This window comes from Peromyscus eremicus, chromosome 4, assembly GCF_949786415.1.
Source record: "Peromyscus eremicus chromosome 4, PerEre_H2_v1, whole genome shotgun sequence".
NCBI lineage: Eukaryota > Metazoa > Chordata > Mammalia > Rodentia > Cricetidae > Peromyscus > Peromyscus eremicus.
Genome location: NC_081419.1, coordinates 151,675,630 through 151,703,148, shown reverse-complemented (window position 1 = coordinate 151,703,148; position 27,519 = coordinate 151,675,630). Strand labels below are relative to the sequence as shown.

At 49.4% G+C, this 27,519-nt stretch overlaps 1 protein-coding gene across 1 annotated transcript in view; it reads right to left on the bottom strand.

The window, feature by feature from the left end:
- Positions 1–2,207: 2,207 nt before the first annotated feature.
- The window catches only part of Ntsr1 (neurotensin receptor 1), a 44,662-nt gene continuing 19,350 nt past the window's right edge, over positions 2,208–27,519 (bottom strand). Inside the window, exons 2-4 of the mRNA XM_059259821.1 lie at positions 6,511–6,724; positions 3,463–3,553; positions 2,208–2,457 (exon numbers count right to left, since the gene is read on the bottom strand). Coding sequence (XP_059115804.1) covers positions 2,208–2,457; positions 3,463–3,553; positions 6,511–6,724 — 555 coding nt within the window. The remainder of the gene's footprint in view (positions 2,458–3,462; positions 3,554–6,510; positions 6,725–27,519) is intronic.

The window sequence follows — 27,519 nt, the reverse complement described above, 5'->3', positions numbered from 1 at the left end:
GTTGCATCAGCCCTGCCTGCCTTAGTGAATATGTGTGTGTGAATGGACGCACACACAAAGGCCCAAATTGGGTGTCCACAGCTTCCTTTATTCTTTATGGGGGAGGTATGGGGGAGAGTGTTCTTTGATTGCAGTGTGGTAGGATGGGGGGTATTCTGACATATATTTGAGGGCACGTGACTTGTGTCCACATCACTGCTGGGCTCATGAAACTTCTAGATTTGTGGCCCAGACACCAAGGTCAGCCTCCAGAACTATTTCCATCCTGACTTGGCCCTGAGCTGAGGATACCAAGCCAAGTCACAGGTGCATCTGGTGGTGCATGGATGTGTCCCTAACTACATCAAACACACAGACAAGAGGCTAAAGACCACATAAGGAATTCTAGTGACAGCCACAGCATTTCTGGGAGGTTGTATAATAGGGCATTGGCTCTATCCAGCCTCAGGGTTATCTCACTTCTCTTTACTCCAGACTGGGTCCTTCAAGACAGTCCCAGTCAGCTGAGAGGAGGAAATTGAGAATCAGAAGAACAGCTTGCCCAAGGTCTGGGAGTCCAGGATAGGGACCTGGGACTGGGCTGCCTGGCCAGGATATAAGTCCAAATCCTGAAAAAGCATTGGCCTGTGACCCACTCACTGGGCAAGGTGGCTCCACAGGGCTGGGAGGTGCTCCCATGTAGATAGTTCTTGGGTTGAGAGGCCCCGCCTCTGGGCTGATCACATCTTCCTAGTGTTGGCCATGAGCCTGACTCACCCAAGCCCTGCCTTTGATGACCTGAGGGGTTATGTTATTGGCAGAGTGGCTATACCTGGGTGACCACAGATACTCCAACATACAACCCATTGTTTTATAGTCCCACAGCAGTACTGTTCTCACAGGCCAGCTGCCCATCTATTTATTTCTTTTCCAGACAATGGGGCCCAAGACTATTTTGCAAAAGGCTGAGCTTGGTTCTCTGGCCCTCCTACTAGTCCTACCCTGCTGGTCCAGGGCATCCTGGGACCATCTCCAAGTGCTCAGCCAACTTTTTTGGCTGAAGGCTAGATGGTTCTGTCTTGTTTGGAGACAGCTCCCAGAGATGAAGGGTGCCTGCTTTTCTGGGCGCCTAGAACCTGGGCCAGGGTGGCTGCTTGGCAGCTGGTAACAAATTGACATATGCCTCAGTCCAGGGCTGCTGGCCAGCTGGATACTGGGGTGTTGGCCTTTCCTTACCTGCACAATTTCAGACACTGGCATCTTGCTGAGGACCTGGCTCAGTGCCCTTCTCAGGAGTTCTGCCCTGAAGCCAGAAGCTGCCAGACTTTAATCTCTACAGCTGTATAGAGACACAGAACTGTGTATCCCTCCCCCTGCAAAGTCACCTGGACAGGGGAGGCCAGGCCCCACTTATCCGCCATCCTTCTGCAGATCCAAGAGGTCAAGGTGCCAGTGCAGGTATCCCTGCAAGGCCACTTGAAGCTTGTCCTGGGTGAGGACAGGCCTAAAACAGGAGTCCCAGGTCTGTATGACTCCAGTGAGAACTTGGGTCTCTTTAGTGGGCCATAGCTGTCCAAGGTGGAGACAGAGGTGTGGATCCTCTCAGTTTTCAGCTGTGGACCCTGAGCCTTAAGGAGAATATTGGGGAATTCTCTGGACCACTCTGGGAGAGACAGTGTGCCAGCCTGCCAAGGAAGGGTCTGGACATGAGGCTCAGAGAGAGCCACAGGATCGGCTGGGCCAGGGCAGGAGTGGAGGCAGGAGGAAGCTGACATGGAGCCTATGCCTATGGACCTGGAGCCCGAGCACAGCATCAGTCACTGCCTGGCCCAGCTGGTGTGGCCCCACGGTGCTGTGGTGACTGCAATAGCCCATCTGTCCGAGAGCCCAGGAGGTACTTTCATTTCTTCTTTCTAAACATCCATTAGTCTGGGAACAAAGGAGGCTATCCTTGGTGAGTGCTAATTTCTTCTTGTTAGAGGCCTTTTGAGGAGCAGAAAGAGAAGCAGCCTCTGTTCTCATTTTTTAAATTGGTGGTAGGAGAGAGATAGGAGCAAGAACAGAGGATTGGGGAGGAGGGGGCAGAGGAAGAAAAGAAAGAAGCTTCCAGATCGGGGGTGCCCCGCCTCACTGGCATGGTTTAGACTGGCCACTAGTTGGCCCCGTGGAGGCCTAGGAGGGTGTTGCCCCTAACAGAGGCTGAGGCCTCCTCCCAGCCTCCTCAGGGCCTAGTACAGGGTCTCCCGAGTGGCGCTGGTGGAGAAGGCGTGGTTGCTGGACATGCTGTTCGGCTTCCTAGAGAATGTTGGCCTCTTCTTCCGGTGCCGCCACCCAGGACATAGGCAGGCCAGCGTGGACAGGAAGACCTGGCGGAAGTTGGCAGAGACCAGGTTGTAGAGGATGGGGTTGATGGCAGAGCTGATGTAGAAGAGAGCGTTGGTCAGCATGTAAAAGTAGTGGTAGAAGTCAAAGAGGAACCTGTGGGAGGACAGGAAGTTAGACCCCAAGAGCCCTCAGCATGGACAGGGTTGCCAAAGCATCCCCAAGGGCCTTTTTCCTGGGCTTGTGATGGATCTGGCTTTGACACAGCCCCGCTTGGGCATGGCTTCTCCACTTTGCCCCACCTTCTCTCAGCAGTACTTCTTAATTGTCCATAGAGACCTATTCAGAGGCTCATTGTCCTAAGGCTTCAGGGCCCACTGGCCCCTAACCATATAACAAAGACAGGAACCACTAAAGCTCCTGATGCCTGTGTGTGTTATGTCCACTCGTGAGGATCTTAATCCCCACTCCCAGGCATCCCTGAGCTTCAGAAGCCTTCACGGGGATGTTCCTGTGCTCTCTTGAGCAGAAACTATGTCTTGTCCACTGATGCCTATTATCCTGAAGGTGCTGTTACTCATGTATCTGATAGCCCTGTTCTGGGTACAGAAAGAGTTCACAGAGCAGGCCTGCCAAGTGGCTGGCCCTCAGATGGCATCCAGCAGCTGACTCATTTGTACAAACGGGGTTCATGCTGGTCACCTACTTTCCCTCTGGGAGCCTGACTCAGGGTTAGCAGATGGGGCCTCTTTGACCAGTCTCCTCTAAGAACCTGGACATCGAGTCTCCCACGAGTTGCCCAGTTAACAACATTCACAAGTGGCTTGCAACTGAGAGTTGAATCTATCTGTCTCCCCTGACTTTGCCTCTTTTCCTTTTGTTGTGACAAGTCGCAGCACTGTGTAAGTCTCTTGAGCCCTCAAGTCCAACCCTGGGGTGACTGTGACCCAAAGGACCTTCAGGTCTGACACAAATGTCTCAGGCATGACCTTGAGGATCTGCTGCTTGCTCTGACCTCTGGTATACAGCCATCCTCATGCAGCCATATGCATCCTCCCTGGAGCCATAGGCTCACAAGAGCCCACTTCATTCCAGACTGGCCTGTGGGTGGTGGGGCTCATGGTAGCCCTGCCCCCCGTCTGTTGTAGTCCAAGTACTCACGTAGTCCACTGTTCATCTGAGATATAGCAGAACATGAGGCGTCGCACGTGGTAAGGCAGCCAGCAGACCACAAAGGCAATGACAACAGCACCTGCAAGAATCCTTGGTCTCAGAAACATGGAGAGAGCCACAAGAGACAAGATGACATTCTGAGGTCATAGACCTTTTTCTTTTTCCTTCCTTCCTTCCTTCCTTCCTTCCTTCCTTCCTTCCTTCCTCCCTTCTTTCTTTTTCTTTTCTTTTCTTTCTTTCTTTTTTTTTTTTTTTGGGTAGTAAAAACACCTGGTGTAGCAGTGTGTCTGTAACCCAGTGCCAGGAGACTGCAGACCAGTGCGGAGACATGTGCATCCCTAGTGCTTGTGGGCAAGCCGACACAGCTGAACCAGTGAGTTCCAGGTTCAGTGAGAGACATCATTTCAAAAGAGAAGGTAGAGAACAAAAGAGGAAGACATCTGATGTTAGCCTCTGGCTTCCACACACACGTGTATAAACACACAAAACAACCAAAGAGATGCAAGAACGTTAGATGTTGCAGCTACTGTGATAAACAGCACTTGCAAAAACAGAACAACAATTAACACATGATCCAGCACCCCTATTTCTGGGAATCAACTTGAAAGCATTGAAAGAATGCTTGCACCCCATGTTCACAATAGTATCATTCCTAACCGATCACAGAAGTGGAAGAGACCTGGGAGTCTGGACAGACAGGTGGAGCTGCTACCACGCCCTGTCTGTGGTCATGTGGTTCATGCACACAACAGGAATGTGTACTTCTGAAACATGAAGTGAGCACTGTACCATGGAATATTATTCAGTATTAAATAGGCAGGAGATTCTCATCTAACATATGCTCCAACACAGACAAACATGTAAGATGTTTTGTATATCAAGACACACTAGCCACCAACTCTTATATGATTCTGTTTATACCTCCCAAGTATAAACAGACCCCCAGAATCGGTGGGGGGACAGAAGAGGGGTCCTGCACATAGGTGGTGGGGTGCAATTACTACTTAGCAGTGTGAGTTGCTTAATGTCCCACACTGAGCATCTAACAATGATTATGGTAAGATATTTTATGCTATGCACTTTTGGTATAAAATTAAAAAACCAAAAAGATGCACTTGGGAAAGCTCTCTGAAAACAGAGGATGTGGGACCCTGAGGGGCAGCACAGTGGTCTGAGCATCAGGATGGCCCTGCCCTTGGCCTGACATTTGGGGGGAGCTTTGGTTTATTGGCCTCAGTATTCTTATCTCTACATTGTGATCTTTCAAGGTTTTCAGTTTTGATCCATTGAGGGTGCAGACCCCAAAGTTACTGGAAGCAGTTGGGGTACCTTGGGGTCCTAGCAGGGGCTTAGTAGTTGTCTCCCCTTCAATTCTGATGTCTGCCCTGGGTGAACTGGCTCCCAGCGGGTGTGATCAGAAGGTTGGAATGGCTGGATAGTCACACTATGCAGAGTTCGTCCTAGCTGGGACAACCTTGAAGGTGAGCAGTCACTAGGAAGGTCAAATCTGGGGCCTTACTAGGGCAGTCACTACAGGGACCACCCCAAGGTACTGGCTCTAGCCTTTTAGCTTGCCAGTCTATTTCTTTATCTATCCAATATGGAGCCTGAGGTCTTCAGTTTGCATCGTGCTGGAGATGCTGCCTAATTTGCTAGAAGCAGAGCTGTGGCATCTTAGGGCCCTGAAGGGCACCCAGTGGCTGTCTCCAAGTCCCAAAATCTACTGCCACAGTATCCCCAGCCTGGGCTGACATGGGTGAGGGAGAGTTGCACTGCTTGAGCTGACAGTGACCAGGCCCAGCATAAAGAATGTCAACCTGGCCATCCTTTCTGGATGCTGAGGGTGTACCTGTACCTGAGAGGATGCACCCTGACCTGAGAGATGTTCCTTGCTGGGGGAAGGAAGGGCCAGCTCTAATTCTCTGTGTGTTTGTTACAGACATACCGGGTAGGGATGATGGGGGCTCAGGCAGGGCCCACAAAGGACTATAAGGCAAATGGCAACTCAGAAAGATGTGACAGCACACCCTCTCTAGGGTGGGCCTGGACTTTTGGGGCAGGATGAAAAGCGCAGTCGACAGGTGCCCTGACCCAGGTGTGTCTTAGCAGGCAGCACTGAGCACTGACGTCCCCAGACAGCTCTGCTTGAGGTCTCGGATGCTCCTCCCTACCTTCAGCCCAGGCCCCACTCACTCTCCCAGTTACCCTGGGACATTAGGTTAGTGGCGACATGAGGTCCCTGCTTTGAGGTCTGCCAATGTCCTTGTGAGGAGGTGTTTGAGAATGAGCCTTCTCACAGTTGCTGTCTTTGGGTATAGGTGAGGACATCTGTGAGGAATGCCACCTAGACCCACTCAGAGCTGGTGCCAGCCACTCTGGGCCTTAAGGTGCTGGCCTGGGGGACTCCTTGCTGCCCTGTGTTTGCCCTGAGACTGCACCTGGAGCTGCTGGGAAAGGGGCAGGACCAGGAAGGAGCCACAGTCATAGCAAAAAATATAAGACATGGGTCTGGAGAATAAAAAGACTTTTGTCCTGAGTCTTTCTGATCCAACACACCTAATGACTGTTTCCTAAGGTTGGGTCAGCTGCAGGACTCAGGCCCTACCCCCTCTGCTTAGCATTGTTGCCAAGTACTGTCTGACCACTCGGCCTCTGCTTGGCATGTCTTCTGCTTACGACTCTGTTACCAGGACCTTCTAGTCCTGAAGAGCTAGATGTTGCCTCCAGTGAGGTCCCCAGCTGCCAGGTCTGGTCATGTGACATCACTGTGAGTGTGCCTGAGGTGTACTTGCTTACTTGAAAGAGCCTTGATTTCCAGCAAGAAAGCTGACCCACGTCTGTGAACAAGACTTCGAGCTCAAAGTTGGCACCCAGGCTCTGGTTGATTGGGTGAAGGTATGAGGGAGTGAAGAAGGCAGAATGCTGCTGCTGAGCGTGGACCCACACTCTGTCCCGTGCCTTTACCCTTGGCTCTGGGCTGAGCCCCACATTGAGCCCCACAGCACTGTCTGCTCCCCAGGGTCCAAGGTTACGTACGTAAGACGAGGACTCCATGGCGCAGGGCCTGGACGCGACCAGGCTCGATGGACATGCTGAATGTGCTGTGCTGTAAACTGTTCTGGGTCCCCACAGTGCAGACCCGGCCCTGCTCGTTGGCCTGCTGTACCATGACTGTCAGTTTGTTGGCAATCACAGTGTTTAGGATGGAGATGACCAGCATGGGGAACACAAAGGACATGAAGGTGTTAACCTGCAGAGAGCAAGAGGCGGCCATTAGTCCAGACATAGACCTTGTTTATCCACAGACCTGGGGACTACCATACTAGTGTGCTCAGAGCTGGAGTTGAGAGGCACTTCATAAGTTAGGAAGGCCATGCCCATCTAGCCTGCCCACCAGGCCAGGCCCTACCCTGGATCTCCTCCTCAAACTCAGCTCCCACTCCAATCTGCTTGGAAATGATCAACATAGCTTCTGCTCCTGGGACTGGGTAAAACCCTAGGTGTTCTGACAAGGTTCTGGGCTCTGAGTCCTGAGTCTGGGAATATAATGTCCAGGACTCTAGAACTTAGCATGGTCTGTTCAGTGAGGCTGGGTCCTTGGCTCCCACTCTGCATGCAAACTGTTTGCACTGATGCCTCCATACATTCTCCCACCCACCTGGTGCCTCTCAGAGGTCTGAAGAAGCATAGCTCTACTCATCAGTCCAGGCTTTCTACATTTGGGGAAACCGAATCTCTGAGGTTCTTGTGGCCAATAACTCAGAAGAGGCTGGACATGGATTTGTTTTCTGACCGTATGAGTTCAGCCTGGCTTCTTCAGCAATGTCCAGCTGACGCTTGGAGCCACAAAAATGTGGACATGTCCTAATTGAAACACATAGAGAACATGGCCAGTACAAAACTTGTGACTTGTGGTGAGGACAGCCATGACCAGATCCTGGGAAAGAGGGGAGTGGCCAACCAAAGTGCTGGAGTTGACTGGACTCCCTGGGCCTCTTTTGGACTTGGGTGCAGCATCTGTGAAGGCCTTGCCTCCACTCCCAGGTAGCCACAGACCATCACTGGGAGGGGCTAGGAAAGAAGCCGTCCAAGTTGCCATTTTCACAAAGCTCTGCTCAACAGTCAGGGTACAAACTATTCAAGGGAAAGTATTTCTGCATGTTCTTGGTCAACACCATCTCCCTCTTGGGCCCTGTGTGCCCTCTCCAAGCTGTATCCCCTCTGACCTTGAGAACAGAAGATCTGTTCCATCCCCTGCTCCCCAGGCTCAGGGGCCAGAGCTGCTCCTGCCATGTTCTTAGCTCAGTCCATTGGAAGCCCATGGAGGGTAGGCAAGAAGTTCTCTGCTTGCTCTGGGCCCAGCTGTGCCCCATCCCAGGAGACACACTAATTCAATTCCTGGTGAGTCGTGGTGGAATTAAACACACAGAATGTATCCAACACAGATTTAAAATGTCAAAACATTTAAAATACCACACCTCGTTGAACACAGGCAGCAGACAGCTACCTCTGGGACCGGACAGAGCCAGAGCAGAGCAGCAAGACAGGGGCTGGCTCTAGGCTCTCACTGGCCCCCATGCTCCTAACGCTAAGGTTCCCAGGCTGAGCCCTTTTCTGACCCTTGCCAGGTGGGGCCCAGCCTCCTAACTGTCCGCTTCCAACCTGCAGGGGCATCCCAGTCCTTCCACACAGGCTAGACTCGAGGAACATTTATGGCTTCTGCCAGCTTGAGGATCATGGTGAGTTCACAGTTGGATGCTTCAATGCCATCCCACCTAACCAGATGCACCCACAGCATCTTCCAGTGTGCCTATCCAAACCAGCTCTGGGTGTCCTAGGGGACATGACAGGGGCTGACCCAAGACTACCCTGATCTGTGACTCTAAGCAGTGTGGAGGGACACAGCCAATAGCAGGAAAGCCAGAGGGGGCAGCAGTGCTAGTAACCTGCTGTGGGAAGGGCTGTCTCATCACAGCTGGGATGTGTAAATGCTGGGAAGAGGCTAGACTCAGGGTTGCTGGTCTTTGGGAGGCGCAGCACATACAGCGTCTCTGCCTCCCTTTCTCTGTGTGTGTCTCTCCTGGTATCTCTCTCTTTGTTCTTCTCCTTCTGTTTTAGACATGTGTATCAACTCTCATGGGTGGCAGGACCTGCCTTTAGTGTCCTAAGGCCAGCTAGGTGCTGGGCCATGCTGCACCACCACCTTATTGGTCATGCTTGTTAAGCTGGGTTGGGACCCTGGGGAGGATAGTGGACCCCAAGGGCATGCCAGCCTCTGGTGTCCTTGTACCCTGGCTGTTACTATCCCACTCAGTTCTGGATTGGAAATGCAGGGAGGAGCTCCAGAAAGTGGCAGAACACATGGGAGTTGGGGGCTGGAGGTTGCGGTATAGACTTGAACCTTAAACAGACAGGAGGAGTCCTATGTCCTTGGGCAGCTTTGACCTCAAGCAGGTCGCAGTCAGATTCCAGGTTTAAGGTTTCTTATTGAAAGTGACCAAAAGTGCCCCCCACCATTGGGTGCCTTCAGTAGTACCCAGAATTACCATCAGGGTGGGCAAAGGAAGCAAGCTGAGGTTTCTTGTCAGAAAGCTGGGGTGGTTTCTATGAGGAATAGGGGTAGCCGAGCCGCTGCTCTCCCTAAATCTGTATTTTCGTGCAGAAGGAGGAAGGCAGAATAGAGGGTAGAGAAGAAAAAAGGAACAGTGGTCAGGGATGGTGAGTCCAAGCTTGTACAAAGATGGTGTGGGGGGAGATATATAGTCTGTCAACAGACGAGGGTGCAAGCAGCTGGTAGAGTGTACCCCTGACTCAGGCCACCAAGAGGTGGCCTTGGCCCCTGATCTCGATCCCTGAGCTGGAGCTCTTACCCTCATCTGCATTTCCCCTGCAGAACTATCCTGAGGCTTCCCCACCCCCTAGTTAAGCCCACTGTGTTTAGATAAAAAGTGGGACTCACTCACTCCAGCAAGCAGCGCACAATGGCTGGGAAGGAGCTGGAGGGGCTGCAAAGTCTAAGAGCTTCCGAAGACAGAAGGGTAAGGTATGAGAAGTTTCCTGTGTAGTCCTTCCCTGTGCGGTGACCTTCAGGACCAGCCCAGGCTGGTCTGGCAGGAGACTGTCTCCTCTGTACGAGTGGCTGAGCCCCAGCCAGGACAAGTTCAGCAATGGTCTAGCCTGGGACAGACTGCAGATAGAAGACAGTCTTTGAAGGCTAGCACTAGTAGATTCCTGTGCTTTGCATTTCCTGGCTTCCCTTCTCCAGTTCTGCTGAGACCAGGGATGATGGTGTAATGCACATCAGAAGGACCTGATATCAAGGTTGTCAATGCAGCCTTGTTTGAAATAACAAAAACGGAATGATTCAAATGCCTGCCACCGAGGCAGCCGGCCAGTCCCCATGCATCTGCTCCCTGGGGCACTGGTTGGCACCAGGTGCCCCAAGATAACAGTTTATGGAGAGAGCAAAGGAAGCAAAGGGAAACATGTGGCTCCCCGAGTTCCTCTGAGGCACAGCTTGGCACTGCAGAAAGCCTGACCAATCTGTTTGGAGGCTGGCAGTACAAGCTTCAGGTGTCCTTTTTGAATTGGAGCTTAAATAACTGGCTCACCACACAGACTGGACATGTCTAGTACCTTACAGAAGATGCCCTGGTGTGAACAAGGGCCCCATGTCACACCAAAGCCATCATTTATTCCCAGGTCTGGGAAATATTAGGGACAAAAGGAGCCTGCATCTGGTGGGTCTATTCTCATTTCACAGGTGGGCAGCTGGGGCCCAGAAAACAAGAGGGAGGTCTCTTAAAGTGACACAGCCCAGAATTCTACAGGAGTGAGAGTGACTGTGCAGCATTTGTTCTCAGAGCAGGATTGTGGAAGAAGACAAAGAAGCCATCATCTCGGAGTCCCCACTGGATGCTTGAGAGCTGGTTTCTGTCAAGTGGCTAACAGGGAGGAGAGGGCTTAAGGTATAAGGAAACTGCCGGAGCAGCTTCTTCTAGAATGAGTGCCCAAAGAGTGGCAGGCCCAGGATGCCATGTTGTCTCAGTCTCTGCTTGAACTCATGTTACCCTTGCAGGTATCTGGGAGTGGTGGCTTTGACCCGGACAAGCTCTAGGTATACCAGGACTGGAAATTGAAGCTTCAGGATTTGCAGCTCAGAAAAGAGACAAAGAGGCAGACCAGACCCCAGCCAGATGAAGTACAGGATGAAGTTCTTCATCTTCATGAGTGAGTGTGCTGAGTACATCCCTCCACTTTCCAGGTAGTACCTCTTTGGGCAGCTACCAGTTTAGGGGGCATCCAGTACAAAGGCTGGGAGTCCTTGGACACCTCTTGGAAAGCTTCTATTCACTTACTTACTTTGTCCCCATCCCACTATTGGGCCCCTGTCCCTTTCTGGTTTGGAATTATTGGAAGAGGCTGGACCCCAGAGTCCAATTGGGAGATTTGTGCGGTAGTTCTTAAATCCTACATGGGAAGTCAGAACCACGGACAGCACCCACCTATGCCAAAGAAGACTTCTGACCAGTGTGTGGGCAGGACCTCACTGCCCTTCTGCTCCCAGCAGATGGCACATACCACCCTCCCACCTCTTTGTGTACTGGCCACCTTCGATGTGCTGTCCAGAGGCGTGGAGGCTGCTGCCTAATTGTGGACTTGGCAACAGAAAACCTTGAACATCCACATCCTGTTAGTGTCTGGCTGTGCTGGAGGCCTGGCACCAGTTTGGCTGTCGGGAGACCACTAACTCAGCCTGGAGGCCTCAATTGGATTAGGGAAATGGCCTTCTCAACAGCGCTGCCCTTGTCCCCACCTGTACCAGGCCCGAGTGTCTGGGGAGGGCTCAGCGCAGCAGGATGGGTGCAGGGCAACCTGGGTCCAGACCCTTCAGCACAGCTGGTGGTGTGGGACTTGTTTACTGGGTGGAGGGCAGAAACATGTGACAAGACACTTCAGTGTTTCTAGCTCCTCTCAAAACTGGCCCCAAGCCATCTGTATAGGGGAGGAACTCTTCAGGGCAGGGCAGACTGACATCTATTTGCCACACCTTCAAATTAGAACGTTCAAATCTGTGGGACATCCACTGAGTAGCAACAAATGACTTCAACATCCCTGACAAGTTCAGTGGCAGTGCAGTGCAGAGTAGGTGGGCTGGGTACTGCTGGGCCTATACCCGCTCCTCTGTACCCAACATAGTGGAGCAGGAAAGGGCCCCAGCTTGTGCCTAAGCCTCACTTTATACCAGCAGCCAAGAAAGCAGTGTGTGGCTGAAATGAGTCCATGACTCTGTCCATGTCAGCTAGGACAGTAGCATTTCCTCTCATGGATAACCATGTCCTGAAAAGCAGCTTCCACTTGCTAAGATGCATCTGCTGTGTTCCTATTTCAAAAACCCAAGCCAATTCAATCAGCTTTGCTGATACGCCTTTTGTTTGCATTTTCCTAAGATGCAGGGTGCTAATTTGACACTGAAGGATTAGACATTGGGCCAAGTGCTCAACACAGTTCATTTAGAGCCCTTGACAAAGGTTGAGTCATCCAAGAAAGTTCTCTGTTCCATGCCAGGAAAGCCTGGGACTCGTGGACATTAGCTTCATATTTCCAGTGATCATGCAAAGCTTCATGCTGGGCTTGGGAGGGAGGCTCTGCAAGGCTGGAACAAGGCTGGCTGCTGGGGTTCAGTGGTTGTAAGCAGGACACACAATGCATTCCAGAGTGTACTTTTAGTGTGAGGCGTACAGGTCACAGCCCCCTGCCCGTCCCTATGCACCAGCCGCCACGCCACCCCATTCTCATTGCAGCTGAATCTCCAGCCCTACAATTTGCTGTGTGCTTTCTTGCCATATAATTGTGCAGCAAATATCCTGCCTGCTCCTCCCAATTTCTAATTACCACCTATTGCCAAAGCTGGCCACCACACTTCCCCACGGACATCTGGCTCTTCAACGTCGGCGTCCCAATGGGATTAGTGCTCTGTCCCTGCTCAGTAAATCTGATTATATCGAACATAGAAGGGAGTGTCCTCACCCACAGGAAGAGGATTTAGAGATGGCCATTGTGAGGGAAGAGGTTGGTAGAGGGCTTTCATTCCCCCACACAGAGCCTCAGGCATGTCAGAGGACTCACCCATAACTGTGCAAAACTAGGCTCTGGCCTTTTTCTGGGTGACCAGGCTCTGGGCTTCACCTCTGGCTGGGGGACACTTTGCCTCAAGGCAGCTTCCTGCTGGGTAGGACTGTGGGGACACCTGAGTACAGGCAGAAGTAAGTGCTCCTTTGAAATGGCAGCAGATGGCTAGTTAGTAAAGTGCTTGCCTTTTTGTTGTTGTTGTTGTTGTTGTTGTTCTCTTGTACAATATATCCTGATCCCAGCCTTCCCTCCCTCCACTCCTCCCAGTCACTCCCCCCTCCGCCTCGTCTCATCCAGATCCACTGCTCATCCATTTCCCTTCAGATATATGACTGTAATCCTAACACTAGGGAGGTGGTGATTGGGGATTGGGTCTTGCTGGCCAGCTGTCTGGCCAGTTGGTAAGCTTTAGATTCAGTGAGAGGCCATCTTAAGAAATAATGTGGACAGTGATAGAGGAAGACACCGGGCATCAACCATTAGCCTCCACACCCATGCACACACACTCTCTCTCTCTCTCTCTCTCTCTCTCTCTCTCTCTCTCTCTCTCACACACACACACACACACACACACACACTCAACACAACACACACACACTCACTCTCTCTCTCACACACACACTCAACACAATACACATACACTCACTCTCTCTCTCTCTCTCTCTCACACACACACACACACACACACTCAACACAACACACACACACTCTCTCTCACACACATACTCAACACAATACACATACACTCACTCTCTCTCACACACACACTCTCACACACACATACACTCACTTTCTCTCTCACATATACACACTCAACATAACACACATACTCTCTCTCACACATACACATACTTTTAACACAATACACATACACACACTCTCTCACACACACACACATACACACTCTCTCATACACACACATACACACTCTCACTTTCTCTCTCACACATACACACACACTCTCAACAACACATATACACACACTCTCTATCTCTCACACACACACTCACACACTCTCTCACACACACGCTCAACACAACACACATACACACACATTCTCTCTCTCTCTCACACACACACTCTCAACACAATATACATACACACACACACACACACTCTCTCTTTCTCACACACACACACATTCTCAACACAATACACATACACTCTCTCTCTCTCTCTCACACACACACACTCAACACAACACACATACACACACACACACTCTCTCTCTCTCACACACACACACACACACACACACACTCTCAACACAATACACATACACACACTCACTCTCCGCCCCCCACATCTGAGGCTGGAAGGCTGAAAGATGAGGAAACTGAACAGTGGCTCAAATGCTGCCCAGTGAGAAGGAGGGTGGGGGAAAGAACGTCTCTGTTAAAGACCGCCCTTCCCTCCCCGTCTACAAGCTCTCACTATGTCCCATTACCTCATTAGGTTTTACATTGTTTGTCCTTTAGAGCCACATGGGGCTTTTCTTTACAATAACAAAGAGGCTTTTTTGTTTTATGAATGGCACAGTGTGCAAATTCACGCTCTCCAGAGTGTCTGGGAATCAGAGAGCTGTGGGTATAAATGCTTTGATTTTCTTTCTAGATAGGGGAGAAGGCTGGGAAGAGTTATCAGAGTTGATCTTATCAAGTGACCCTGAACTCCTTCCTGCCTCACCTTGGGCCTGCCATCCCCCATGCTGGAAAGGATGGGCCAGATCACAATTGTTGCTATGCTACATAGACTGACCCTAGCAGTCAGGCGGTTGCTGATTATTGTTCCAAGCTGGGAGCAGGTCGTGTTGCAGGCTGTAGACCAGAGGAGGTGCAACCTGGCTCCTTCTGGAAATTCCAGAACTTATGGCTGTGCCCGCCCATCTCTTCCCTGGGACTGCTTATATACCCCTCCATTTTACACACCCTCTGGCACTGTCTAAGGCATTACATGTCCCCCAAGCTCACTTTATCTAAGGCTCATGGTCACTTATCCAAAACCTGATGTTTGCAAGATGTCTCACTTGCAGAAGTTGGAGGAGACAGGCACTGAGAGGGAGGAAGCCTTGGCTGGAGGCAGAGGTGAGCTCAAGATTGTATGAAGGCTTAACAGTTGTTTGTGGGCTGGGATCCTGGTTGACAGGGGCAGGAGTCCTGGGTGGAGAAACAGGGAATTGACATAGCTGTGTATATATTTGGGGTGCTCAGCAGAACCTGGGACAGGAGCCAAGGATGGCAGCCTATGTTAGATTCAGCAGGAGAGAGGCCAGGGCTATGGCTGGACCTGATGATGGGGTAATGTGGTGAGGTACCTGAAAGGGCTTCTCACTCTCAGCAAGGACCGAGTGCCGGTCATGGCACAGGAGCATTGTGGAGTACTTGCAGAGCCAAGACTCCACAACCCAAGCTCTCAGGCAGGATTGCATTGCACTGACTTTTCCAGTTCTGTCATGGCTTGGGTCCTTGCTGGGAGAGAGTAAGAAGCCCCACAATGACCATTGTGGGCCCTGCCACTGTGCCCACAAAGCAAAGAAGCCTGACTGAGCTAAGGTGAGGTGGGTTGTCTTTGTCCGTAACCTGACAGTGGGAACCATTTGAATCCTGCCCTGAGGGCCTTCCTCCCTGTCCTCCTCTGTCCTGGAGCAGGAGTCCACAGATACCTGCTGTAAAGGGCCAGAGTGAGTGATTTTGCTTTGTGGGCCAGATGATCTCTGTCACAACTGCTCAGCTTGGCTATCACAGCCCAAACTATCCACAAGCATGTGAATGAACACGGGGCCGTGTGCCAATAAAACTTCACTTTCAGCAGTCAATCAGAGTCTCAGCTTGCTGACTCCTACCTGAAAGACCCATGCTTACAGGCATGGAACACACACTGAGTGATGGTCGTGTCACAATCCATTTGAGAAGAATGGGGACTGACATAACCATTGGGACTGTATTCCCACACCAGTGCCAGGTGTATAGAAGGAGCAAGAGGAGGAACCAAAACATGTGTTTGAGTGTGAGAAGCGAGATGCCACCAAGAGGCAGCTGAACACCATCTGCCACTGTCCTCTGTCCTCCCCACCATAAACCTCTGGCTGTGGTTTCCAGTTCTAGGATAGCCAATGGGCCTAGGCTGATGGCGTGCACGGCTGATGACCTGTCCTATTCCTAGGGACTCTGAGGTTAGAAACCATCTCCTAGGCTCTTTTACTTCACAACCAAAATGGTTTAAAACAACCCTAAGAATGGGCTATACTTGGCAGAGGCAAGAACTCTTTCATGGCTTAATCTAGCCTGCTGCTGCCGAGCTAGGCATTGCCCGTCTGTTCCACAGCCTCTGAAGGCAGCTCCCCTGCCATTGTGCACACAGTATGATGAAAGGTGAATTTACTCCAGTTACATGAATCTCCCCAAATGTGTCTCCATTGACAGTGGCTGGACATCTTTCATGGACAACTGGGGCTTCATTCCCTCAGAAACGTCCCTGCAGAACCTGTTCCTGTGTCACTGAACAAATCCATCTTTCTGCAGGCACTTGGCATCCTGATTCACATTCTGTTGAATGTCATGGGCTGTCAGTCACCCTCACTAGGACGCCCTGTCAGGCACGGTCAAGGTGTATATGGAATGAGATTTGTTTCATTCCAGTAGCATTCGGAGTAAGCATTTGCACTAGGGCCTTCTCCCACACTCCTCCCGCCCGTCTCAGACAAGCACAATTTGCCGGGGCACACAAGAGAAGGAGGAGGAGAACGGGGGTGGGGTGGGGGGGGGAGGAGGAGGAGAGGAAGAGAAGGGGGAAGGGAAGAGGAGGAGAAGCGAGAAAGGCAGGTCGGGAAGGAAGGGGGCAGGAGGCCTTGGGGAGAGGAGGAAGGGGAGGTTCCTTGTTTTTATTTAGTTGGAAGGTGGATGCTGCACCCCCTGAACAGACTGAGTCAGTGGTCTATTCTCCATGCTGCTGCTGCTGCTGCTGCTGCTGCTGCTGCTGCTGCTGCTGCTGCTGCTACTGGGCTCTGCCATTGACCTGTATGCTAATTACAGCAGCAGGAAGCCTTATTCCAGGCATTGGAATGCATGGGCTGCATCCAGCCGTCCAGCCAGGCTCCTTGGGGCAGCAGTCTCTGCCCTGCTAATCTTGTTCCTGCAGGCTAGATGAGTTTCCTTTGATGGCTTTGAAATGGCCACTTCAAGGCACTCAGGCCTTGGTCTGTAAATTCTCCTGGACCACAGCAGCTACAGGAGAAAATCCACAGCAAGGCTGGGCTGAGTGTTGATGGCAAATTCTCATGATTGAAATGGAGTGAAGGTCAGCTGTCAGTAGGAGGGAGAAGATCCATGTGACCATTTCCCTGAGACTCAAGCAAGTCGGGTCTTTTATGTGGCTTTGTCCCCAGCTATACACATTGCTATACACACCGCTGGCATCTTGCTTGCTCGGTCACATCAGCGCAGCGGCTCTGTGTTCTGGAAGCTGCGCGTGTGCACGGGCTCTCAAGCACACAGGGAAAGACTGTGGACAGAGGCACAGAGGCACATGGACACACATACACAGACACACTGCAAATGTCAGGATCTCCTGGGTCCTGAAGGTCTCAGCCATCAAGATGACTGAACAGTGTGATCTCTGAGGAGGCCAGCTGAGTCACACGACCAGGAACTCAAACTCCTGAGGAAATGGCCCTGGCTTTCCTCACGTGCTTGACCCTTCTAGTTTCTCTCTGTTCAAAAACAAAAACAAACAAACACCAGGAACAAACCCTAGCTCTAAGGGCTGAAAAGAGCATTACAGTAGTGTTGAAGGCCCTTTAAGGGAAAGCTGCTGCCTCCTAGACAAAAGAATGAATCTTCCTCTGGGTGGAGACATACCATTGCCTCTTCTCCTAATGGTTATTCTAGTTGAGCAGGTCAACCGCCTGGCTAAGGGAAGACCCCTCTGGAAGGCAGATTCACCTGAGGCTTTGCTAAAGAGATGGAAGGAACATTTATTCCTTTAGTGAAATAACGTGCCTTTCCTTTCCAGAATTCCCTCCCACCATCTGTGCAATGGCCCCAGAATCATCATCAGGGCCTTTAGATCCTTCAGCCTTCTGAGTCCCGAATCCTTCGGCCTCTTTTTTTGAACACTCGTCAGAGCCTAACTATACCTCCTTTGGTACTTTGGGCTTCACTCTTCCTCTAAAGCCATCCACCTGTCTGCCATACGGCTGTCTGCCATACGGCTGCCTGCTTGCCAAACCTTCATGCCTAAGTGAAAAAGGCATAGTGTTCTCTCTTTTCCCTCCTTTGTTAAGATTTATACCTTTTCTGTCCTGGAGTTTTTCTTTTAAATGTTAATAAAATTATCCTCAAGTGTTTGAGTCCATTCTTAAATTCTTTTATTGTTGACACTAATAACCCCAAGATGGGACACTCTCTTCCCCACTTCCCCATTGACATGTGGCAACTCTAGCAGGACTTCCTAAAATTTCCAGTAATAAGAAGGGAAGAGGGGACTCAAGGGGAGGGGAGGGTCCTTCTCATCAGCCTGAGGATTAGGACTGGGTTTGGCAAGTCAGTGACCATGTGGTCACACTGGGGCTTCTGAGGAGCTCAGAGAGCAAAGCATGTCTTCTTTTCACATCTGTTTCTTGCAGAGAGGGCTTTATCACTGGACCCAACCCTCAGGTTCTGCTGGGGACCTGGCAACTGCTCCTTAAGCTTTGGTAGAGAAGAACTGGCTTTTTGCTGCTGTTCATACTTGGGTAGAATCAGGCAAAGTGATCCTGGGGTACTGGGCCAACGTAAGACAGTGTTCTCTGCTCCCTGTGGGTCTAAGAGCTGACTGCTCCCATGATGCTTTCCCACAGGCACCAGCAATCAGGAAATGCTAGCTCAGCCACCTTGGCATGAGCATGTATCTGTGTGTACATCTGTGTGCTTGTGTCTGTGTGTGCAAATGTGCATGTGTCTGTGTTTCAGATGTGCCTGTGCCCATGTGTATCAGGTCTGCTTATACATGTGTCTCTGTACATACCTGTATGTGTGCATGCACACGTGAGTGCACACTGTAACTGCTTTAGCTCCTATGTAGCTGTTGGCCATCCAGAACTCTGAAAGCACTTGAAGATGTAAAAGGGGTGCCAGGTGTTGTGAGGTCCTAGGGCCTGGAACCCCCACCATGACCCTGGGGAAGATGTGTGATCAGTGCCTATCTAGTGTGGTCGTGGGTCCATGCCCCTCTGGTAAAGGTTTTAGATGGTTACCTGGAGCCGAATGCCAGGGCCCTACAACCAGATGCAGGGATTCTCAGGGTGAGACCGAGTCTCCAGGGGCTGGGCCTCCCTTCCTTTCTACTCTTCTCCCAGCTCTCTGCCTTTGTTGCCCATCAGGAGACTCAGTACTTACATGGGTTCCCTGTTGAGGCAGGAGAGACAGTATGGTTAACATCTTTCCATGTGTTCAGGAATTCAGGGAGAGCTGCCTCTCAGGTCTCAAGGTCTCCCTAATGCCAAGTATAGTCATGCAGACCTGGGCCAGGAACAAGCTTGGCTGCCCCACCTGCCTGCCTCCACTTGGGTTGAGCACCTCAGGGCAGCCCTTAGGGCCCATTGCCTCCACAGGTCTCAGCACCTGTCCCTGGCCCATTACTGCAGGGATGAGCTAGAGAGCAAACCTTCCACAGAGCCAGCAGTGGCCTTCAGTCACCACACAGTGGTTCCCATTGAAAGCAACAGATCAGCAGATTGAGTAGGGAAACACCTGCCTGTAAGTAGAGCAGTGGTAATAGGGTGGTGGATGGATACAGAATCCAGACCAAGCCCCTTGGGAGAAAACCTCAGCTTATAATGATCTTACATCCTTCACCACTGGGCTTTGGGTGAGGGTGTAAGCGCTGTTCTCCAGCCCTGAGCCAATCGTCCCTTTTGATGATGTAGCCTGGTGCCTCTTTTACTGTCTATGGCAAGTACCATAACTTTACATTATCTACCTGTAGCAGGGAAACAACAGGATGGGGGCTGTACCCTGTTGCCCCTCAGGATGGGCATAGGGGAGGAATTCTAAAAGGAGGGGGCGAAGGAAGGTGTGTTCCTTGGACTGAGATCACTTTACTTTGAATCCTTTACCCCACTTCAAAAGAAATCTCATCTTCCTTCCAATAATGACTTTGTCACAAAGACATAATCGGTTCATTTGTTAGACTGTTTCCAGGCTGAACACTGAGGATTTTTTTTTAAATTTGTTTTTGTACAGAAGCAGTCTCACTCAAATGCCACCAGGCTTTGAGGCAAATAGGCATTCATCCTTCCTGCTGGGGGTTCCATCTTACCTTCTCTGTAATCACTGAGTTTGGGGATTTGCGTAGTTGTGAATGGAGCTGCCCAGGGTGCCAGGTCTGTTTGGAAGTCAATGTGGGAACAGACTGACCTTCTAGTACAGCCTCCTCTGAGTGCCTGATGCTGCTGGGTCTTTTTTTTTTTTTTTTTTTTTTTTTTTTGGTTTTTCGAGACAGGGTTTCTCTGTGTAGCTTTGCGCCTTTCCTGGAACTCACTTGGTAGCCCAGGCTGGCCTCGAACTCACAGAGATCCACCTGGCTCTGCCTCCGAGTGCTGGGATTAAAGGCGTGCGCCGCCACTGCCCGGCTGCTGCTGGGTCTTTAGGACCCACAAGAATGGAGCACCTGTTAACCCCATCAGGATCTGGCACTGCTCAGCAAGAAGGATTGGAGCTGGTCTTGGTCTTCTGTCTTCTGTCTTCTATATACAGTGTTCACGACAGCAGGCAGTTTGTGCTGAGTTACTGCCTGTCCTTCCCCAGGATTGGCTGAGGACAAAGCCTGTCAGTTTTACCCAACACTGGGTTCTCCAGAGCTAGTAAGGAGTCCTCAGAAGAGGACATTCTGCCCTGAATGGGTGGGACAGGCTCTGGACGTCCCCAGGTACACAGGAAAGTCTACAAAGTGCCCCTGTCCTGGGGTGGGGAGAAACAGGAAGCAGGCTATAAGGAAAAGCAGCCATATTTTAAAGGTAGTTCTGCCCTGGGGAGAAGGCTCAGTTGATAAAATGCTTTCCTTGTAAGCATGAGGATGTGAGGTTGGTGTTAGGACCCTGTTTAAACAAAGAATTCTGGTGTGGTGGAGCACACTAGCAATTTCAGCACTGGAGAGGTGGAGGCAGGAAGATCCCTGAGGCCAATCACCTTGCCAACAGGTGAGTTTTAAATAAATAAGAGTCCATGTATCAAAACAATGTGGATGGCACCTGAGGAATGACACTAGAGGTGTCTGGTACACACACACACACACACACACACACCAGAGGTGGAACACACACACACACAGAGACACACACACAAACACATACACATAGACACACACACACATCAGAGGTGGCACACACACACACACACACACACACACACAGAGGTTGTGGAATATTCCTTTACATTGTGTGAAGATGTGTCACTGTGATTGGCTTAATAAAAAGCTAAATGGCCAATAGTTAGGCAGGAGGTATAGCAGAGACTTCTGGACAGAGAGAGCTCTGGGAAGAAGAAAGGCCGAGTCACCAACCAGATGTGGAGGAAGCAGGATGGGCAGCACAGAGTAAAGGTAACCGAGCCACATAACAGAATGTAGATTAAAAGATATGGGTTAATTTGAGTTAGAAGAATGAGTTAGGAACCAGCCTAAGCTATAGGCTGAGCTTTTATAATTAATAATAAATCTCTGTGTCATTTTTAGTAAGCTGGCAGTCCAAAGGAAAGTCCAACTACACACACACACACACACACACACACACACACGCACACACTCATGAAATAATTTGTTTTGTTTTGCTTTGTTGAAATAGGCTTTTGCTATGTAGCCCAGGATGGCTTTAACTGTTGATCTTCCTACCTCTGTCTCTTGAGTGTTGGGATTATAGACATGTGCTACCATGGCTGGTTGTAGATAATTTTAATAAAATTGTATTTAGCCGGGCGGTGGTGGCGCACGCCTTTAATCCCAGCACTCGGGAGGCAGAGCCAGGCGGATCTCTGTGAGTTCGAGGCCAGCCTGGGCTACCAAGTGAGTTCCAGGAAAGGCGCAAAGCTACACAGAGAAACCCTGTCTCGAAAAACCAAAAAAAAAAAAAAAAAAAAATTGTATTTAATGCATTATATCTAAAATATCATTTCAAAATGTGAAAGTGTTAGTGAAGTATTGTACACTCTATGCTCCCTTTCTTACTGATGCTTTAAAAGCTGTGCACCCTTCCTAAAGAGGGCATCTGAACGTAGCCATGGACAGGGCAGTTATCTGTTCTTCTGGGAAGACTTGAAGGGAAATTTTAAGGTGTTCACCCTACAGCCCCATTGGGCAGCATATCATCTTCCTGCCTTTCCTATGGAGTATCCTTGACTCACTTCTGGTCATGTGAGGTCCTGGGCTCACATGTCACTCCTAGGATACATGACTCTGAACAAGGCCAAGGATGGGACATTCATCTTAAACCACTTATAAATCACACGTACTGGGTAAGGAGGGGTGATGTACCTTTCAGAAACAGGCTCTCTCTCTCTTTCTCTCCCTGCAAGGCCCCATCAACAGAGCTTGTCCAAGCCTAGCCAGCTGCCCCAAGATTTCACTGGGTAGGAACAGGACTCACACTCTGGAAAGGCTCTACAAAATCTCACAGGAGTTTCTCTCCCTACCTCTTGAGTTCTTCCTGACCAAACCTCAGAAGTGGCATGTAGTAAAGCTAAGCCAAGCCTCAGGGCTTGATGGGAGAGGAGCCTGGAGACTAGGCACACAAGCTGGTCAGAGAGCAGGTCCCAAGTACCCACCACTGTGTTTCTCTTCCTCACATACCTTCACTCTTCCTCAACTGAAAAGCGAAGATGCCCTCAGCCTCTCGGTTGACTTGAGCTCAGAACTATCTTCCACCGTGTGAGGTGTTAGCTGAGGGGTATAGTAATTATGCACTCAGCACAATTAATCCTTGAAGTAATTGCTTGTCACGGGAACTCTGCTCACCCAGCTGTTAGGTTAGAACTTTCTTATTTAGACAAAAGGGGAGATGTAGTGGGTGGCTGTTTGAGCCATGCCCTGAAGCACCACCCCTAGTGAGGTAGCAGGGAGCTGTCACACCTGCCTATGACCTTGAGGTACATGCCCCTGGGGTGTGGCCACTGGGGGACCCTTAAGACCTGGGATGCATGTATGTGCTCTCTTTTCTCTACCTCATGGTTTTGGATGCTGGTACGGACCAGGGCAGAGCTTGCCAGAGAACCACGTGTTGGACTGTGCCTCATCCTTTCAGGATCCTGCAACAAATTCCTTTATTTATGTCTTGTGAGTTAACCATCAAATAAATTCCTTTGATCATTAAGCAGCCTCCATGGATTGCTAGCGATATAATCCCATTACCCAGCTCAGAATCTCCAGTCTGGTCATAGTGAGACCCCAGTCAACTGTAGGGACCAAAGCTAGATGTGATGGTATATGCCTATAATCCTAGCACTTGAGAGGTAGAGGCAGCAGTTTGAAGCCAGCCTGGGTTCTACGAGAACCTACTTGAAAACAAAAACAAACAACTGAGAGAGGAAAAACAAAACACCTTGTTTTTTAAAACCAAAAGGAGTGGTGACAAGAAGGAGCTACCCTGTCTTCATCCCTGCCCTGCTTCTCTACTCGGCCGCTGGAACTCACCCCGAGCTGCAGGTGAGTCACAGTCGAGGAGCTTTCTAGAACTTTTTTTGAACCAGGAATGAGAAGACTGGGCTAGGATCCACCTGAAGAAGCCACCTGCTAAGGGAAACACAGCTGTCCCCAAGATGCAAGTGGCCTCGGTCAGCTGCTTTGGAGGGAATCGTACCATCACAACTTGGGGCTCACCAGGTTAGCACTAATTCTCACCCTCCTGGGGCTGTGATGGTGAGGACAGCCTGGTGGCTGTGCAGAGGGCTGGAGGCCTCTCTTCCTGCTGTGGTTGTAATCATGATGCATTTTCTCTGACAGATCTTCTCCAAAAGACGGCCACAGGTGCTCATGACATTTAAATTGCTTCAATTTGCAAGTCCAATGTTTACATGAATATTCACACACACACACACACACACACACACACACACACACACACACACACACACACGCTCTCTTTTCCTGTTATTCAGACCACAGCCTGCTTGGGGTGACAAGACTCATTGATTCCCATGATCGTTTCTGATCAAAGAGTATTTCAGAACCTGAAACCTGTCAACTGCCCCAACACTCAGGACTGGGCTATCCTGAAATGCACGTGGCCTGGAGGCCACAAATTGAAGATGCCTGGCTTAGATGAAACAGGCAGATACAGAATCCACCAAAACTCCCAAAGAAGAGACAGACAATTGGAACAGTCTTTATTAAAGAAATCTAATAGATATTGAATAACCTTCTAAAACAGGAAGTACCAGGCCCAAATGGCTTGTTGGTGAATCCTGCCAAACATATAAAAGTGATACAACTCTCTCTAGTCTCTCTGAGAAGATAGATGTGTAGGGAGACCTTAAGCTCACTCAGTGAGGCCAGCATTACCCCAGAACCAATCACAAAAAAATGACAAATGTAGACCATCATCTCTTAGGAATACAAATGCAAAAAACCTTAGGAAAATACTAGTTAATTAAACACAGCAACACATATGTGATGGTTTGAATGTACCCCTCAAAGTTTATGTGTTGGAAACTGTCTTAAGGTTTCTATTGCTATGAAGAGACACGATAACCTTGGCAACTCTTATAAGAAAAACATTTAGTTGAGGTGGTGACTTACAGTTTCAGAGGTTCAGTCCATTATCATCATGGTGGCATATGACTGTGTGAAGGCGGACATGGTGCTGGCGAGGTAGCTGAGAGCTGTACATCTTGCAGGCAACAGGAATGCATTGAAACACTGGGCAGTATCTTGAGCATATATGAGACCTAAAAGCCCACCTCCACAGTGACACACTTCTTCCAACAAGACCATCTCTCTTAATAGTGCCACTCCCTTTGGGGGCCATTTTCTTTCAAACCACCACAGAAACTTAGTCTTCAATGCAACAGGGTTGAGAGGTGGGACCCAGTGGGAGGGTTTAGGTCTTGAGAAAGAGCCCTCACATACACATTAATTTCATTATCCTGAAGCAAGTTTGCTACAAAAGCAAGTCTGGTCCTCTTGCCCTCCTCTTAGCTGCTCTTCTACCCTGTGATGCCTTCTGCCCATTACAAGCACAAGAAGGCCATCACCAAGCCAGGCATGGTGGCACACACCTTTGATCCCAGCATTTGGGAGGATGAGGCAGGCAGATCTCTGTGAATTGAGGTCAGCCTGGTCTACAGAGTGAGTTCCAGGACAGCCAGGAACAGAGAGATCCTGTCTCAAAACCAAACAAACAAAGAAGGCTATCACCAAATTCGGCCCCTTTGATATTGATCTCTCAGTCTTCAGAGCCATGAAGCCAATAAAATCCTGTTCACTGTAAAGTGCCCAGTCTGTGGTAGTTTGTTATAAAAGCATTGTCCCGGCTAGTTTATGTTAACCTGATCCAAGCTAGAGTCATTGGAGAGGAGGGAGCCTCAACTGAGAAAATGTGTCCATAGAATTGGGCTGTGGCAAGCCTGTAGGCATTTTCTTAATCAGTGATTGATGGGGGAGGGCCCAGCCCTTTGTGGGTGGGACCATACCTGGGCAGGGGGTTCTATAAGAAAGCAAGTTGAGCAATCCAGTAAGCAGCCCTCCCTCAAGGCCTCTGCATCAGCTCCTGTCTCCATGTTCCCACCATACTTGAATTCCTGCCCTGACTTTCTTTGATGATGAACTGTGATGTGGAAGAATAAGCCAAAAAAACCTCCCTCTTCCCTCCCCAATGCTTTGGTCATGGTGTTTTATTTCATCACAGCAATAGTAACCCTGACCAAGACAAGCACAAAACAGACCCAAACAGCATAGCAAGAATTATACACTATGACTGCTACGAGCCACAGGAATATGAAGTAGGGATTCAGCTGTATATGGTAAAGCTATACCTGGAAGAATCAAGGAATTCTTCCAGAGGAACCCAAATCTCAAAGAGTATTTGGTGTTGTTTGACTTTTAATTTCTTGTGTGCTCTCATACCTTCCCCAAGAACTTCTAACAGTGTGTTTTATATGATATACTTCTCTAGCATCCAAGGCCAAAGGGCAGACAGAACAAAGCATTTCAGACCAACCACTGAGTCTCCTGAATTAAGGGAGACACCCTTATGGAGACAGGCGAATGTTAGGTGCATAGCTTTGTTTTTTGTGCAAATTAATCTCAGATCCCCTTTCTTATATAGGCTTAGAGGTATTTATACTAACATTATAGGCTCCTAACATTTTACCTAACCTCTTCTAGGAATGTAGTTTGAGCACATAAATTCCCTTTTTCTGATATATTAACCAATTTTAGCTCTTAGTTGACCTCCTCCCTTAACCACTCCCCTTTTGGGTTGTAAAAGAAAGCCTGACAGTCACTGCCTGAGGAAAACTCTTATCTGCCTTTATGACCCTGTAAGAATTCAAACCTGGTGACCTTGCCTTAGCCAGAGCATTGCTATTGCATGGGTATATAACTGTAAACCTCAGAGACTTGGGGGACTAGATTGGAGGAGAACTAGAAGGATGAGATGGAAGATGAGGAAGAGCCAGAGGGGGAAGAACTAGATGGGTAAGAAGGAGATGAGAAAGACCAAGATGGGGCAGAACTAAGATGAAAGAATTAAGATAGCATTTAGAGGGAACAGCAGAAAGAGGTAGAAAAAATCAGGAAAGAAAGCAGCTAACTATGACAGCATAAAAGAAGCTGTGTAGAGAGAGAACTGACTCAGAAGAATAAAGTGTATGGACTAAAGAGATTTGTGTGCATAGATTTATTAGTGAACCCCTGAGATTAATCTGTCGCTGGTAGTGTCTCTTCTGGAACTCTGGGTGAAGGCTACAAGGGTTCACTTGATTGCACTCCACACAATCACATCAATATATGCAAAGAAAGCTTTTGACAAAATCCAAAACTCATTCATGACTGAACTCTTAGCAAGCTAGAAATGGAGGTCTTCCTCAACATGGTAAATAACAAAAGCCCACAGATAATGTTACTGCTGGTGAGATTCCAACTCCACTAAGACGAGGAACAAGGTTTGCCCAGCACCATGCCAACTTAACCTTGTACAATATAAACCCTAGCCAATAAGATAAGACCCAAGAAAGGGGAAGGAAGGCATGTGCATTGGGAAGAAAGAGAGAGCTTTGTGTGTAGATAGCTATCTATGTAGAAAATAGCAAAAACAGACATTCTTGGAACTAGTCTGATTATAGGAAAGTAAGATAAAAGGTTAATAAACAAAATTCAATTGCTTTCTTATATACCAACAATGAACAATTGAAATAAAAAATATAGTACTGTGTCTGTTTTTAAATATTTGTTTAATATTTGTGTGTGTGTATGTGTGCATGTCTGTCTGTCTGTCTGTCTCTCTCTCTCTCCCTCTGTGTGTGTGTGTGTGTGTGTGTGTGTAGGCCAGAAGAGGCATTGGATCTCATGGACCTGGAATTACAGACAGTTGTGAGCTACCCAATGTGGGTTCTGGGAACTAAACCTGGGTCCTCTGCCAAAGCAGTATAAACTCTTAAACACTGAGCCATTTGCCCAGCTCCATAATACTATATTTTTGTACTAAGTAATTAATGCAAAAACTTTAAAAATAAAATGCTATTTATAGTAATACAATAAGTGAGATATGGACTGGGCATAGGTCGTGGAGAGCACTTGCCTTGCTATCCCGAGCATCACCAGCCTGCTCCAAATAAAAACTTGGCTTAATTTTTAAAAAGATGAAGGGATTGGAGTGATGGCGCAGTTGTTAAGAGTGCTTGCTGCTCTTGAAGAGGACCTGAGTTCAGTTCTCACCACCTATCATAA